Here is a 14,002-nt window from a genome sequence, read left to right as displayed (position 1 = left end):
GGAAGACATGGCACTTGTGCTGACCTCTAGAAGGATGATTTCTCTACACGTAGATGGCAGGGAAGGAAAAGGCTTTACCTTAGGGTCTCCGCGTCTATCCAAATTCTAGCCTGAAGCCTAACCCTCTCAAGCATCCTCTCTGGAAAACAATCAGAATTTGATCAATCCACCGTAATGCCTTTAACCTACTGACAATTTCGCCACTAACATGACTTTGAAGACACAAAATCTGGAAGGACAAAATATTTCTTACAACTTTATTATTCCTAACACTGGTGTGTTGTGGTTAAATATTATTTGCTTTCACTACCTTTACATCACACTATAAAAGAGGGAAATCCCCTTCATGGAGGCGCGAGCAGTAGCTAATTAAAATCTCAGTCTAACTGGAAGAGACATGAGACTGGAAATGCAGCTTGGAATTACTTGTAATGCTTCTGACCTTGTATTATGATGTCTTCACAGTGATGCTTCTAGGCTGTTATGACTACAGGCATTATTTAGCAAGATTCTCCAGTTGTAAATAAACTCGAAATTTCAGTAGTCGGGGGACAGGGAGAGGGTCGTTGCTCCCCTTCTGGGTTTCAAATCAAACTGACAGACACTGCGCTCGCTTCGGCAGCACATACGCAAACTGACAGAACCCACATGGCTTTCATCCTAAATCACGAACGTCTACCATTTCCATCTTTGAAAAGTGATAGCCTCCTGGGGGTCCCCCGGGCGCCTCCTTGGCCTGGGGAGGAATGAATGCTCAGAAAGGGGTTTTCATCTGTCAGTTCCGCCTGAAACACGGAGCAAATTACTTCAAAGAATAGGGGTTCTTAACCTGAGATGCACATTCGGAATCACTCGAGGAGCTTATAACAATATACATTCCTGGCCAGCACGGATGGGGCACGGTCTGGCCCGGTTTGAAAACGGGTCCCCACTGGTCAGAGGCCGAAGGACCCCAGGAGCACAAGTTCTGTACGGAGAGGCCAAGGCCCACGAATCAGACAAGGAGACGCGATCCACAAAAGCCACTTCCTCTCCCTGTCAGCCATCGAGGACGTGTCTTTCGTGTCGTGGACCACTCCATACTCGGTTCCTCCTCTCCACCCCCATTCCGCCACGCCCCAAGAGCCGTTCCCAACGGAAGCCCCGCCCCCACGCCCGGGCCCCGCCCCCGGAGGCGCGGCGCGGGCTGCGCCGGGCGGAGGCGGGGAGGGCGTGGGCGGGGGTGGGGGAGGGTGGGGGGCGGTGGGATGCAGGGCCGGGGCGGGACCTGGCCCGGCGCGGCGAGGGGAGGAGTCGTGAGGGGGACTCCGGTCTTCTCTTCCGCGGGCTCCGTCTTGGAGGCGGGGCACCTGGGTGAGGAGCGGCCCCGAGTGCCGGAGTCGCCGCCGCCGCCGCCGCCGGGGGCCTGGCGCTCCCCTCTTCAGTGGGGCGCTGGGTGCAGCAGCCGCCAGCGGAACATGGCGCCGTGGACGTTCTGGCGCTGCTGCCAGCGCAGCGTGGGCTGGGTGCCGGTGCTCTTCATCACCTTCGTGGTCGTCTGGTCCTACTATGCGTACGTGGTGGAGCTGTGCGTGTGTGAGTACCAGGCGGGGGCCGGGGCCGGGCGGAAGGCCGGGCCTCTGCGCCTCGCGCCCCGCCGGCCTGCGCCTGCCCTTGCCGGGCCACGGGGGTCCGGCCCAGGCCCGGGGGGGAGCAGGCCGCCGCGCTCGTGGCTTTGTCACGATGGTGCGGTGCGGTGCGGCGCGGCGCGGCCTTTGGGCGTACGCGACACCCCGCGCAGAGCCGCGCTGCTCGGGCCGAGGTCCGAGCAGAGCAAGGCGGTGATAGCGTCCTGGGGTCTGCGGTCCCCCGCGGGCGTCTCGTTGTCCTGAGGTGGAATGCTTTGAGACGGGTTGTCCTCGAACGGAGGAGACAAACCTCGTAGAAGTTGTGTGTGTGTGTGTTGCATTCTTCGCTTTGTTAATGTTTTAAAATAAAGAAATCTGTTCCTCCTGGATTGCCTCAACAGCGTGAGAAGAAAAGCGTGTTACCTGAAGAGCCGGCTGGTGGGTGGGGGGAGGCAGGTGGTCTTTTCGTAGGAGCGCCCGCTTCTGAGGTTTGGTGGCACTGACCCATTTTCAAGTTCATTTCTTTCAAATCGGAATCCAGTTACTTATACAAAATGTTATGTTAACACCGAAAGAATGAGTGAGATGATCTATAGGCCGATTCTCTTTTTATCTTGGCTATTTATTATGGAGGTTTATATTTCTTTCATCCTCAGATTTTAAGGTTTTGTTTTATTTTCGTGACTGCCAGTTCAGGTTCTCACCAGGTTCTCTGGAGTAAGAAAGGAGTAACACCACAGCACACTTCAAAGATTTAAGATACTGGTTTGAATACGTAGCCGTTGAGATTGAAGGAGATTGGTTGTCCTCTAAACATTGTTTGAGGGCTCCTACTTTGTTTGTGATAGCGATCGGTTGCTCTGCCTTAAGTTAATTGTTCATAGGCTTTGAGTGTGCAGCTCTTTGAGGGTTATTCTAGCCTTCCACTTCTGTGTAGATCTGCTCTTTATACCGATTCTTCCTGTCAGTTGAGGACCAAATGGTAAGTGGTGTTTGTAAAAGCAGTCCCTTGGTATCCCAGAATGATCTAGTTTTAGTCTCCAGGCCACTGTTCTCTAAAGGACCCTTGTTATATACACTTAAAAAAAAAAGAGCCACCAGAGGTATATGGATACTGATAGTATGAAATGAAAAGTGGTTTAACACCCACTCCACTTGCAAGTGGCAGAATCTGGACTTCTCCAGTTGTGGGTGGCTCTGGATTTGTACAACTGTCAAAGACTTGGTTAAAACTGAGTTCTGCACATGAAAGAGAATGCTTTGGCTCAGAAGGTTTGAGGAGAGGTTTTCAAGTGAAAATAATCACCTTCAAGAAAATTATATGGTACCTATAGGATATTTAATTTTAAGGAAAACTATCCCAGCAAATAGGCCCAGAATAAATTAGTTGTGGAATACATTGCCACATAATAGTGGAGTGAATCTGTTGAATGTTATTGAATAGTGTTTGAATCAATGAAAATTGACTAGATTTAGGTATTTCTTGAAGCTACTTCCAAAAAATGATAGTGATCATAGGATTCTCATCAATTTATGATGGTACTTGATTTTATTTACTCTGAAGTGGGTATTTTTTCCAAAAGTTGTATCAGTCTTATTTAATTCTTACTTAAATTGGAAGACTGTTCCTATCCTATCTTAATTACACAGTGGTTTTGAAATAAAGCTTCTGAAGAAACACTAAAAATGTGTGTTTATGTTGAAATTGCACAGCCTAACCTATAGAAGGTTTTTGTCAAAAAAAAATCAAAAGTTGAGGTTAAATCTAAGGGAAATGAATATGAATACGGAAGTGCTGTGTGCTAGTGGGGATGGAGGGGACATTTTATTCATTCTTTAATCCTCATATCTCGGAGCATCGGTATCTTCTATAGATGTAGGAAATGAGACTCTGAGCAAATAGGTCCTTGTTAGGTCACACAATTATTGAGTGGCTATTGCACTGTTATCCACATCTTTACACTATATATGTAACTTGTAATGAGTCACTGGAATTGTAATTGTTTGTTTCATGATTGGAGGTGGGTAGTGGGAGGGGTTAAGTGGTTCCCCTTTTTGGAGATCAGTTAGGCGTTAGGCCCATCCTTTAGAGATCATACCCCAGGATTTCATTAAATTAAAACATTCTGCAACAAGGCCCAATGCTTGACAGAATTTTAAAATATTCAGTAGTAAAAAGTCTTATATAGGGCCTTCACTTAATACTTCTAAGTTATCTGAGGTTAACTAGGGAAAATTTGGAAGTCTGCAGTATTACTGGACTGTATGAATCAGCATAAAGGCTCATTCACTTTCTTTTCTTTTTTTTTTTTTTTAAGGTTTTATTTATTTATTTGACAGAGATGACAAGTAGTCAGAGAGGCGGTCAAACAGGGGGAAGCAGGCTCCCCGCTGAGCAGAGAGCTCAGTGCGGGTGTCAGATCCCAGGACCTTGGGATCGTGACCCAAGCCAAAGGCAGAGGCTTTAACCCACTGAGCCACCCAGGCATCCCAAGGCTCATTCACTTTCATAATAAAAATATCCTTTAAGCTACTTTTATATGGTTAGCTTTTCATAACACAGACCCTCCCACTGTGAATATATAACTTTGCTGTAAATTGAGTGAAGTGTGAGTTTAACTTAAAGTGCTGTTTTAGCATTATTTACAATAGCCAAACTGTGGAAGCAGCCCAAGTGCCTGTTGATTGACGAATGGGTAAAGAAGAGGTAGTATAGGGTGCCTGGGTGGCTCAGTTGGTTAAGCACCTGCCTTTGGCTCAGGTCATGATCCTAGGGTTCTGGGATTGAGCCCCTGGTGGGCCTCCCTTCTGGGCAGGAAGTCCACTTCTCCCTCAGTGCACATACCCTCCATATGTGTGTTCAACCATTAAAAGATGAAATCTTGCCATTTGCAACAACTTTGAGCCAGAGAGTATAAGAGTATAATCCTAAATGAAATAAGTCAGAGGAAGACAAATACCATATGATTTCACTCATATGGAATTTAAGAAATAAAACAAATGAACAAAGTGAGGGGGGGAAATGAAACACTAAAAAACTGACTCTTAATTACAGAGAACAGATAGTTCTCAGAGGGGAGGTGGGTAGGAGGATGGGTGAAATAGGTGAAGGCAATTAAAAGTACACTTGTTGGGTGATGGGTATTAAGGAGGGTGCGTATTGTGAAGAGCGCAGGGTGTTATACGCAACTAATGAATCGTTGAACACTAAATCAAAAACTAATGACGTGCTATATGTTGGCTAACTGAACATAATAAAAAAATTTTAAATGATTAAGGAAAGTTAAAAATAAATGTACTTTCAATTTTTAAAAAGTGTGCACTTGTCTTGATGAGCAATTGTTGAATCACTGTATTTTATACCCAAAATTAATATAACACTATATGTTAACTACACAAGTTGAAATAAAAAAAAGTAAAGTGCTGTTTTAATAATTTTCATAGAATTTTCTTAGCTTCTGGTTTTTTTTAATCAAACTTGATAGAAGAGGATGATTATAATTACATCTTTATTATGTGAATTTATTTAATGCACATATAATGTTCAAAAAGTTAATTTGTCCAAGGTAATACAAGTAGTAAATGCTGTGATCATCATTAGAAATCAAGTGGTTTGGCTCTAGCTATGCTTTTAAAATAAACTATTATGCAAGACTAGTGTACTTGGTTATCCAGGTCTGTGCAGTCATGGCAGATTTCAGTCTTATCTATGATCTATTTATATAAGATAATTTTCTCTTAAAAGGTAGCAGCAGAGGGTTTCTAAATAACTCAGGCAATAAAAATGCTGGTCCACAGTAGGACATTTGAAGAAATAGTTTTTAAGGGGCCCTCATTCCTTTTTCAGCCTCTATAACTTATATATAACTTATAAGTTATATATTATATATATACACATATGTACACATACATATTTATATATATATGCCATATATAACTTACAAGTATGGCATATATATAACTTAAAAGTTATAGTATATATGTTATATAAGTTATACATTATAACTATAACCATAACACATATAAAATGTATACTTCTATTACTAAAAGGAATAATAGTGAAGACAAAAATTGAGTAAGAAGTAATTACATCTCACAGGCGAGAAGTAGTGATAAAGAACTAGTAATATTGGTGCTTAACACTAAATTAAACTGAAATCCTCTTCTGATTTTCCCCCGAGATTGCTATTGAAACATACAGGTTTATGGGTGGATTGACCAACTTTTACACTTTGGTCAAGATGGTTATTTTGGAGGAAAGTGCTAAATTCAGGGGGTTTTTTGGTTTTGTTTTGTTTTGTTTTAAAGAATTTATTTAGGGGCACCTGGGTGGCTCAGTGGGTTAAGCCTCTGCCTTCGGCCCAGGTACCCTGCTTGCCTACTTCTCTGACTGCTTGTGATCTCTCTCTGTTGGATAAATAAAATCTTTATATTAAAAAATATAAAGACTTTATTTATATATTTGACAGACGGAGATCACAGGAAGGCAGAAAAACAGGCAGAGAGAGAAGAGGAAGCAGGCTCCTTACCGAGCAGAGAGCCTGATGCGGGGCTCGATCCCAGGACCTGGGCCGAAGGCAGAGGCTTAACCCACTGAGCCACCCAGGCACCCCTCAGGTTTTTATCAGGACATCTTGTTCAGGTTATTTAGAGTTGTCAGTAGTAGGTATGTACCTCTTATTTGACATGTAGAGGATCTTAGAGCCCAAAAGATTTTAGAGATGACCTAATCCATTTCTTTTACTTTTGAGAAAACTGTTGTGTGAAGGAGTTACGTGGTTTGCCTATGGATGGATATGCCTCATCTTTTCAGAGAGACGTATGTAGAGTAGAAGTATGACCACTGAGGCCATATAGCTAATATTCCTGTGTCTCCTTCATAATTTCTTCAAATTTAGAATGAGACAGGATAAATAGCTTAAATATCAACATTGAGCACAGTGTCTTGCCAGAGTTGATTCCAGTGTTTTTTATTGGTTCAAAACAACCAGCTTTTGATTTCATTGATTTTTCTTTTTCTTTTTCTTTTTTTTTTTTTAAGATTTTAAGATTTTATTTATTTGACAGAGAGAGAGAGCGAGGGAGGGAACACAAGCAGAGGGAGTGGAAGAGGGAGATGCAGGCTTTCTGCTGAGCAGGGAGCCCAATATGGGGCTGGTATTACAACTGGAGCCTAAGGCAGATGCTTAACAACTGAGCCACCCAGGTGTCCCTCATTGATTCTTCTCTATTATTTGGTTTTCCTTTGCACTGATTTCTTGTCTGATAATTATTGTTTCTTTCCTTCTTTTACTTTGGGTTTAATTTACTCTTTTTCTAGTTTCTTTTTTTTTTTAAGATTTTATTTATTTATTTGACAGATAGAGAGAGATCACAAGTAGGCAGAGAGGCAGGCAGAGTGAGAGAGGGAAGCAGGCTCCCTGCCGAGCAGAGAGCCCGATGCGGGACTCGATCCTAGGACCCTGAGATCATGACCTGAGCCGAAGGCAGCGGCTTAAACCACTGAGCCACCCAGGCGCCCCCTTTTTCTAGTTTCTTAATGTGGAAACTGAAGTCACAGATTTGAGTCCTTTCTTATGTTTAGTCCTACAAATTTACTCGTAAATACAGCTTTATTCACATCCCATCAATATTTACATGTTTTTCAGTTTCATTCAATTAAAATTATTTTCTAAATTCATTTTGGATTTCATCTTTAACCCGTGGGTTATTTTAGTAGTATGCTAATTTGCAGTTATCTGAGGATTTTCCAGATACCATTTTGGTACTGATTTTGGATTTAATTCTATGTGGTCAGATACGTGGCATGACTTGAGTCCTTTAAATGAGTAAATTTTTTGTTAAAGATTTTATTTGACAGAGACACAGCAAGAGAGAGAACACAAGTAGGGAGAGGAGGAGAGGGAGAACCAGGCCTCCTGCCAAGCATGGAGCCCAATCATGACCTGAGGCAAAGGCAGACACTTAACAACTGAGCCACCCAGGCACCCCTAAATTTTAAATGAGTACATTTGAAAGGACTTGTTTGACGGCCTGAAATGTGGTCTGTAGTAGAAGCATTTCATGTGTATTTGAGAAAAATGTATTCTGTTGTATTCAGTAGTGTATTATGCTGTTTGTTGTTGGGTAGAGTTTCTGTTATGTCATAATGTGCCATAGATGTCAAGGCAAGTTGGATGACAGTGTTGTTCAAGTTTCCTATGTTCTTGACGATTTTCTTTTCTTTTTTAGGATTTTATTTATTTATTTATTTATTTATTTATTTGGGAGAGCATGAGCAGGAGGTGGAGTGGCAGGGGGGAAGGGGCAGAGAGAGAAGGAGAAGCAGTCTCCCCCAGAGCAGGGAGCATGATGCAGGGCTCAGTCCCAGGACCCCGGGATCATGACCTGAGCCAAAGGCAGATGCTTAACTAACTTGAGCCACCCAGGCACCTTGCTGATTTTCTGTTTGTTCTATCGATCAATTTTTGAGAGAGGTATGATTATAATTTTGGAGTTGTGTCTTTCTCTTTGTAGTTCTGTCAGTTTTTGCTTCATGCATTTTGTAGCTCTGTAATTAAGTACTTATAGTGTTTAGGATTAATAGTGTTCTCTTGGTGAATTGACCCTTTGTCATTATGAAATGATTTTCTTATCCCTTGTGATATTATTTGCTTTGAAATCTAGTTTGGCAGATATTAACATGTCCACTAATCTTCCTTTTGATTACTGTTAGCATGGAAGGTCTTTCTCTGTCCTTTTATTTTAACTTGTTTATATCTTTATATCATAAAATGCATTTCTTGAGGCGCCTGGGTGGCTCAGTCAATTAAGCATCCAAATGTTGGTCTCAGCTCAGGTCTTGATCTCAGGGTTGTGAGTTCAGCCCCATATTAAGCTCAAGCTGGGCATGGAGCCTACTAAAAACAAAAGCAAAAAACAACATAAAAATTATAAAATGTTAATAACTCTATACTTAATAAAGAAATTCAGTTGGTGATTCAAAAAACATTTTTTTTGTTGTTGTCCAGGACAACAGCAGGCCCTAGTAGCTTCACAGACAGATTTTTCAAACATTTAATAGGAAAAACTCATAAGCAGTCTATAGTTAGGTCTTGCTTTTTAAATTCAATCTGAAAATCTGTGGCTTTTTTTTTCCTTTTTTTTTTTTGTTTATTGAGTTATAATTGACATATATTAGTTTCAAGTGTACAACACAGTAGTTTAATTCATAAATATACTTGGCATAATTAAATAAAATAATCACCACAATAAGTCTGGTTAACATCCATCAACCACACAGTTTCATGGTTTTTTTCCTTGTGTTGAAAACTTTGAAGATTTACTCTCAGCAACTTTCAAATATACAGCAGTATTATCAATTATAGTATAATCTCTTTTAATTGAGGTGTTTTGACCATTTACATTTAATGCAATTATTGATAAAGTTAAGTTTTATGATTCTGTTTTCTCATCTTTATTGGCTTATTAGTTGTAACTCTATTATTTTAGTGATTTACTTTAGAGTTTTTAGATTACATCTTTAATTTATCATAATCTACCTTCAAGTGAGATACTACTTCACATATAGTATCTTATAAATTCCAATTCTTCCCTCCAAGTCTTATATGCTAATTATTATGCATTTTTAATATAATAAAGCTCACTGTATTGCTATTTGTTTAAACCATTTGTTATCTTTTTAAAAGATTTAAATAATATGAAAACAAATCTTATATATTTACTTATGTTGTTACCATTTCTGGTACTTTTCTTTTTTTATAGATCCAGATGTCCTCCTCATGTCATTTCCCTCTGCCTGAGGGCTTTCTTTAACATTTATTATAAGGCATGTCAGTTGGTGATGAATTATTTCAGCTTTTGTATGTTTATAAACATTTTTATTTTACCTTTTTAAAAAAAACTTTATAATGTATAATTCGCATACCATAAAATTCTCTCATTTGAGATATATAGTGCAGTAGTTTCCAGTGAACTTACAAAGTTGTGCTGTTACAATACCATTCATTTTTAGAACATTTCAGTCACCTTTATCAGATCCCTCATGCCTAATAATGATTAATTCGTATTCCCAGCCGCAGGCAACGTCTAATCTGTGTTCTGTATCTGTATGCCTTTCTTGGACATCTCATGTAAATGGAGTCATACAGTAAATGGTCTTTCGTGTTTGGTGTCTTTTACATGTTTTTGAGGTTCTCTGTGTTGTAGCATGCATTGGTATTTCTCCCCTTATTCTCTACTTCACATCTATTTTATATTTTTATGTTTGTAAAATATATTTATAGCTTTACTTAAGGATCTTATTTCTAGGGGCTCCTGGGTAGCTAGTTATTAGGCTTCTGCCTTCAGCTCAGGTCATGATCCCAGGGTCCTGGGATCCAGCCCCACGTTGAGCTCTCTGCTCAGCAAGAAGCCTGCCTCTCCCTCTCCCACTTGTATTCCCTCTCTCACTGTCTCTCTCTGTCAAATAAATAAATAAAATCTTTTTTAAAAATCTATTATTTTTAGTAAGCCTCCACAAACCCTTTGTGCACTGAATTAGAATGTAAATAATAATTATGTACTATTTTGTTATATCACATTTAAGTATTTGAAAAATCCTGCTTCTAAGATTTCAGTATGTTTGGGTCTTGCTCATCTTTGCATCTACTAGAGAGTCTAATTCCTAAAAACATTCAATTAATATGTGTTGAATTGGATAGAATCATACAGTCATAAACTCACTTGTGAGTTTGAATATGTTAGAACAAACATCCACAATAAAAGTATTAAATTATGATTACCAGACATATATATTTCAAATGTCTTCAGGGTTAAAGACTAGATGATCTTGCTTATTGGTTATGGAGTCTTTGTTTTGGATAACGAAACAATGATTCTTTGAAATTGTACTGATACTATTTAGAAAAGAAAAATCTGGTTCCCTATATCTCATCCCCAGTGGTTGACATAATTATAGGAAAAATTAAGATGTGAATTAGGATATTGTTAAAAAACCTTATTTTGTTATTTCCTATCTGTTTTCAGATGCTGGAGTATTGTAATTTTCTATATAACTTGCCTTTGAAAGCTATAGTGCCCTGTAAACCCTTTAATTGCATTCTATAATTATCCCAGCCTTCTTTCCTTTTTTTTTTTCCCTAAAGAACAGATATTTTTTTCTTTCGACTGCTGGTGAATTAACCTGTTCTTATATTATTTCCTTTTGATACCAGAAAGCAAACTGGTCTGAGAGAGCTCTATAAATACATATCCAAAAAACCCAACCCAAGTGAACAAAAAGAGCTTTTATATTTTCTTCCATATAAATTGAACCCTCTTTGGGTCTTCACTGTTTCTTATAAGACAAAAATATATGAAGGAAAGAGGGCTGGACAAGTTAGAAACCATGGCAGACTATTTGGAAGAAGACCATTTTGTCCTAGTGATACAAATAAAGGTTTCCTTCTCCTCTGGCCTCTTCTAGTTTGTGGTGAAGATATAGCATGCTAAACTCCAGATTAAGCCTCTATTTGATATCTCTACTTCGATTTCTAATAGGCATCTCAGACTTACCTGTCCAAAATAAAAACTCCTGAATTATTTTTCTCTTTGCCCACCCCCACCACTACCTCCTACTCTAGCTCAGTAAATGAGTTTTATCCTCCTAGTTTCTTGGTTGAAAAATCTTCCCATTACCAATTAATCAAGAAATCCTGGCATTAAATCCAGCTGCTCACCACCACCACGGCAACTATATTCACTCAAGCCACTATATCTCTTTCTTGTGGCGCAGACTGAGAAACATGACCACAATAGTTTGTACTTCCTCCCATCAAGACAGGAAGTCTTTTTGCCCACCCAGTGAATCTGGGTTGGCCTTGTACTTGCTTTCATCACTGGAATGTGGTGGAAGTGATGGGCGAGATCTGGGGCCTAGGCCTTAAGATATAGCATGGAGCTTTGGTCTTAACTCTTTTGAAACCGGTTGCTGTGTAAGGGAGTCCAGATAGACATACAGAGAGAGACGCCCAGCTAAGACGAGCTAAGTGCCAAAGTCCCGTATATGTGAATGAGGCCACTTAGAGTCTCCTGCCCCAGTTGTGCTGCCAGTTGACTACAGCTAGTAGAAAACCAGTCCAGCTTATCATAGCCTGAACTGCTGACCCAGACAATTACAGGAAATAATACTTGATGGTTGTTTAAAGTCACTGAGTTGTGGGTGGTTATCACATTATATCATTGTAGTGCTATAGTCTTATATTTTGTTTCTCCTTCCTCACTCCATCCCCATCCTCACCTTGTACCCTTTCCATTCTCCATAGAGCAGCCAGAATAGTTCCCTTTAAAATCAGTACCAGATTGGTCATTCCTCTTCTGAAAACCTTGGCTGGCTTCCTCTCTTGTTCAGTGGAACACCTAAAGTGCTTACCATGGCCGCCTCCCCTCATTACTTCTCTGACATAATTTCCTCTCCAGTCTTCCTTTGTTTCTACAGTTGTCACAGTGGCCTCTTGGCTATATTTTAATACTTGTTGAATGATCTTCATAAATTATTTAACCTCTCTGAACTTGTTCCCATGCTATAAACTGAAAATAATACCTGTCTTACAAAATAAAGGTTTTAGCAGAGTAGGCTTTCAAATATTTCTGGAGATGGGAAGAAGATTTAAATGGCCACTAGCATATTTTTTCTTGCTGCCTTCTTTTTTTGTCCTTTTTTGGTAGGAGTTTTCTTTGTTTGTTTCTTTATTTTTAATTCCTAGTTTGTTTTTAAACCTCCCCTCCCCGTCTTTAGTGAGTGAAAGCACATTCTCATGCAGTCTTTTTTTTTTTAAAGTATATTCTTAATTGGCTGTATTTGGAGATCATATTGCAAAAGCATGTGCCTATTTTGCATGAGCTCTGATTCATGAGTTCAGATTATGTGTGTGGGAGAGTATGTTGTTTGAGGGAGGGAGGGCTTCACATGATGTGGGACTTTAAGAAGATTAACACCTGACACTATTCTTATAAGCGTATAAGCTACACAGATTTAGGTATTGCTGAAATATGCAGCACATCATCTTAAGCAGATGGGCACCTACACTTAACTGAAACAGTAGATCACAAATAATGGTGATTATAATTTTATGGAGAATAGATTTCTCTAAAATAGAGATCCGTATTCCTTGATGCTAAAGATTGTTTAAAATTGTTTTTATTTTTGTTTTTTATTTTTTAAAAGATATTATTTGCTTGAGAGAGAGAGTGAATGAGAGAGAGTGTGAGTGGGGGCGTGGGGAAGGTGGGTTGGGCAAAGGGAGAGGGAGAAGCAGACTCCCTGCTGTGCAGGGAGCCCCATATGGGGCTTGAGCCCAGGACCCTGAGACTATGACCCGACTGAAGGCAGATGCCTAACCAACTGAGCCACCCAGGTAGCCCTAAAATTGTTTTTAAAACATTTCTGTTTTCTGTGTTTTCTCACTCTTTCCCATGCTTCGTTATACTTATTAATGTGGACTTAGGCTCACCCAATTGGAATCATAGGAGGAGTAATTTTTATTAACATACTAATTGAACAACATGTAAAAATAAATATGAGCTTATTAACTGTGAAGTCTTCAGGGAAGCTTTTGAAACATTATTGTTTAAATTACGTGAAAAGGATGTCATCAGCACCTGATGGAAATAACAACACCAAAATGTTATTGAATTTGTTGTTTGGATATGTCACTAGTATGAATTTATACTGTTTTTTTTTCTTCTTCTTCTTCTTGTGTGGTTCTTATTTTTCTGTGGATAACTCATATACTTTTTACAAGTATTTGAAAAGGAGAAGTGGGGGTCATGGCTATGACAAATACCATGTGCACATATGCAGTAGCTTCCTAACAGTATATTGTGTCCCTCCCAAAAATGCAGCAAGAATCTTTTAAAATCCAAGACAAGATTATTACTCCTCCTACAGCACCCTCCAGTGGCTTTCCTCTTTGCTGGTAATGAAATCCATAGTTCTTTCTGCAGTCTCCAAAGCCCTAAATGCTCTGATCTGCCACTAATTTTGATTCATCTCTTCCTTTGCCAACTATGCTTCAGCCAAAAGGCCCCCTTGCTTTTCCTCTATCAGGCCATGCATGGTCCCACTCAAGGACCTCTGTACTTCCTTGTCTTTCTGCTAGGGATGGTTACTTCTCAGATTCCACATGGCTTGTTCTCTCCACCTAGATTTCTTTTAAAATGCTCAACTGTCAGAGAGGCTTTTCCAAGTATGCCATGTAAATAAAAATAAGTACTTCCTCTTTCACTTTTCTCCCTACCCTGTGTTGTGCTTTTGGTGTTCTGGGTGCTGTATTTGACACTAGGAATACAAAGTTGTATAAATGTGCATGGTCAAATGCATTTAGACTTCATATAGTAGTCCCTATTTTTAATAT

General features: G+C 39.8%; 1 protein-coding gene across 3 annotated transcripts in view; it reads left to right on the top strand.

Moving 5' to 3' along the window:
* Positions 1-1,268: 1,268 nt before the first annotated feature.
* The window catches only part of ZDHHC20 (zinc finger DHHC-type palmitoyltransferase 20), a 71,384-nt gene continuing 58,650 nt past the window's right edge, over positions 1,269-14,002 (top strand). For all 3 annotated transcript variants that reach the window (XM_045978569.1, XM_045978568.1, XM_045978570.1), the window contains exon 1: positions 1,269-1,575. In XM_045978569.1, the coding sequence (XP_045834525.1) occupies positions 1,458-1,575 (118 nt within the window). In that variant the 5' untranslated portion in view covers positions 1,269-1,457. The remainder of the gene's footprint in view (positions 1,576-14,002) is intronic.

The sequence above is a fragment of the Meles meles genome, chromosome 14 (genome assembly GCF_922984935.1).
Source record: "Meles meles chromosome 14, mMelMel3.1 paternal haplotype, whole genome shotgun sequence".
Classification (NCBI taxonomy): domain Eukaryota; kingdom Metazoa; phylum Chordata; class Mammalia; order Carnivora; family Mustelidae; genus Meles; species Meles meles.
The sequence above is the reverse complement of the archived record's forward strand: the minus strand, read 5'-3'. Positions and strand labels throughout refer to the sequence as shown.